A 2,648-nucleotide genomic window follows, 5' to 3' on the forward strand; every position below is an offset into this window, starting at 1 on the left:
AGTGGCTTTAGTTGGAGATTGCTGAAGCTTTCAAGTTAGTACACTAATCGACCTTGACTCAAGTATAAAAGGCTTCTTCTTTAGCAAAATAATTTTTTGGCTCAATCTTTTAGTCTCTTTTCAGCATCGATGTGCAGAAAATGAACGGTTATAGTTACTATATTTGAAGCCTTAGTTGATGTCCTTATATAAGACATATTCACAACTTGGTAAAAGTCGAACAAAGGATAGACAATTTGTGNAGCTATTATATCGANAATGGCTTGTATTTAATGATAAGTCAGTANGACAATCTTCATTATACTCTTCTCCAAACTCATTTAGATATTTTTGTATTTATAGACTGCTACGAACGGTTACAAACNAACAGACTTCCCATTCATTGCAATTCTCTGTTTCCCACTGTATTTCGTCTGTAACTTACAAAAAGCTTGTATCTAATTAGACTTGTATATAGGAGTTTGCGTGTAAGATAGTGTGGAAGATAGTAGAAAAACTCTCTTACAGTATACAAGCCATAGAAAGAGTACCCATCAATCTAATTCACCACAAAAACTCATAGAAACCTATTTCTTGTCTATAGTAAAAGAAAGTTTCTAGTTATGACAAGCAAGAAAATATTCCTGCTTTCTCTCTATTGTCATTGTACTTCTAGAAGTGTCAAAGAGATCAGTTTTACCAATAACCAAATAAACCAATCGCTCGAACAATAAAACATACACTCTCTTCCATCTCCTGTGAAAGTATTTCGGTCATTCATTTATTCATTAGTTGTGAATTGATTTCGGATTGGCGGTGGCGTGTAAAATGAGTTTGAACGAACCGTTGATAGATAGAAAAGAAGATGTTTATTCTATTCTTCGAACTTATTTCCACCAGTTTTCTTCAGTTGACGGAGAATTGAACAATGTACGTCCTGCAGCTTGCTTTTCCCCTCAGGTCTTTGGAGCTGGCAAGAGTTTTGTTGGAGAAAATTTTTTAGAGTTTTTAAAAAAATTCGCCGACGAAGAAGAAGAGCAGACGAAGACGGAGGTTTTCAACAAGAGCTCATCGGGAAAAGTTGATTTGAAGATTTTTTCTTGGAAACACTTTGCGGAAAACACTTTGTCAGTTTGCTTTAAACTAGAAGAGGGTTTTTCTCGTGCTCCTTTTCCAAGGTTTCTAGAGGCTTTGATGAATAATATAATTTTGAACGCTTACCGACAAAATGGTAAAGATAGGGACGCTCTTCAGATAGCTGAAAGGACGGTAAAGAATTTTGATATCGTAGGAGCTATTGATTATCTTCTCGAACAATTTCAGAAACGATATTTATTTTTGATGATAGACGAACTTAGCCACCTGAGTGACCTCACCAAATACTATAGTGAACTCGACGAGAAACAGTTTATCGAGTCTGACCGAAAATATGTACCTTTTCGGAAGTTTTTCCGCGTTTTGCGTGAATTGTTGATTACAGGAAAGGTAATCGTCTATTTGGCAGGTCGAACTGCTCAAATCTCAGCCCCCCTGTCTGATACTCGCTCCAGTAGTGTCACCCTCCATATGTTGCGGTTGAATCCCTTTAACATCCATGATATTAACGAATATATTGAGCTGGCAACTTATGATGGAAAGTCCTTGAAGGACTGTTTATTACCCTCCGATGAATTACGATATCGATTCGTAGAGTTGTTGAAAAAAAAGACAGGAGGTATTCCGTTGATTGTAAGGAATACTTTACTGGCCCTAGTAGAGAAAGTTGCAAACTTATCTCATCCTACTATCAACGATGACAATATGGAACCCTTATTAGATAGAATCTTTCGCGTGGTACTACTACATTCGTTAACGTTTATTATTCCAGAGATACTAGATTCCTCAACCCTTCTTCGATATGAATTTGTCTTTTTGAATTATCAACTCGGAACAGTTTTCCCAATCGGATTTGCAATTACTCTATGTGGAACGAGAACTTATTTGATGGACTTGGTTGCAACTTTTGGGTTTTATTCTGAAATTTGTGAAACTGACGGGATTGATTTGGGCACTAAGTTTAAGATTGGTTGTTGTGAATTTATATTGAGAGCTCATAGCAACTATAGCTTTTTCCGTGAGGCTACTGAACTCTTTCCTTTATCTCCGTTTAGTTATATTTCCGACACTTCAACAGCAAAGGGAGTCTTCTTTGAATTTGTATTTATGAAGATCTTTCGTTTTCGCTTATTAACTTTTCTTCATACTAGTTCCTCGCCTATTGTACATTCTGCTATTCCAGGAATTTTCCAGGGTTCTTTTATTGAACAGGACAATGTTTCTTATTCTATGGAATCTACAAAATCTAATGATATACCCATCTTGAGAAATGTCTCTGATTCATTTTCTGACCATTATAGAAAATTTTTACAACGTTGTGGTATTTTTGTTCCAAAAGATGGCAATTCTAGTGGCGCTGATGCATATGTTGTATTCCATAATGGACAAACACGTTATGTTGTTGGATTTTCATTCAAATTTTATCACAAAAGTGAATTTTCGAAGAGAGATATTGAGAAGGAAGCAGAACAATTTTTCCAAGAAGTTATTCCCGTTTTGAATAACGAATCTCCTTCATCTGTTCAACTTTGTTTTCAGTTTGTGGTAGTTTGTGCTAGTTATGTCGATCTGTC

The 2,648-nt window shown here is 35.9% G+C and overlaps 2 protein-coding genes across 2 annotated transcripts; both read left to right on the forward strand.

The window, feature by feature from the left end:
- Positions 1-193: 193 nt before the first annotated feature.
- Gasu_65990 (uncharacterized protein) lies at positions 194-471 on the forward strand (the record flags this gene model as incomplete). Its single annotated transcript, XM_005702203.1, has 1 exon — positions 194-471. A coding segment is annotated over one exon (226 nt), but the record flags the coding sequence as incomplete, so codon positions are not given.
- A 289-nt stretch (positions 472-760) lies between these two features.
- Positions 761-2,619, forward strand: Gasu_66000 (archaeal ATPase; the record flags this gene model as incomplete). Its single annotated transcript, XM_005702204.1, has 1 exon — positions 761-2,619. A coding segment is annotated over exon 1 (1,812 nt), but the record flags the coding sequence as incomplete, so codon positions are not given.
- Between the last annotated feature and the right edge of the window lie 29 nt (positions 2,620-2,648).

The sequence above is a fragment of the Galdieria sulphuraria genome, assembly GCF_000341285.1.
Source record: "Galdieria sulphuraria unplaced genomic scaffold scaf_390, whole genome shotgun sequence".
Taxonomy (NCBI): Eukaryota; Rhodophyta; class Bangiophyceae; order Galdieriales; family Galdieriaceae; genus Galdieria; species Galdieria sulphuraria.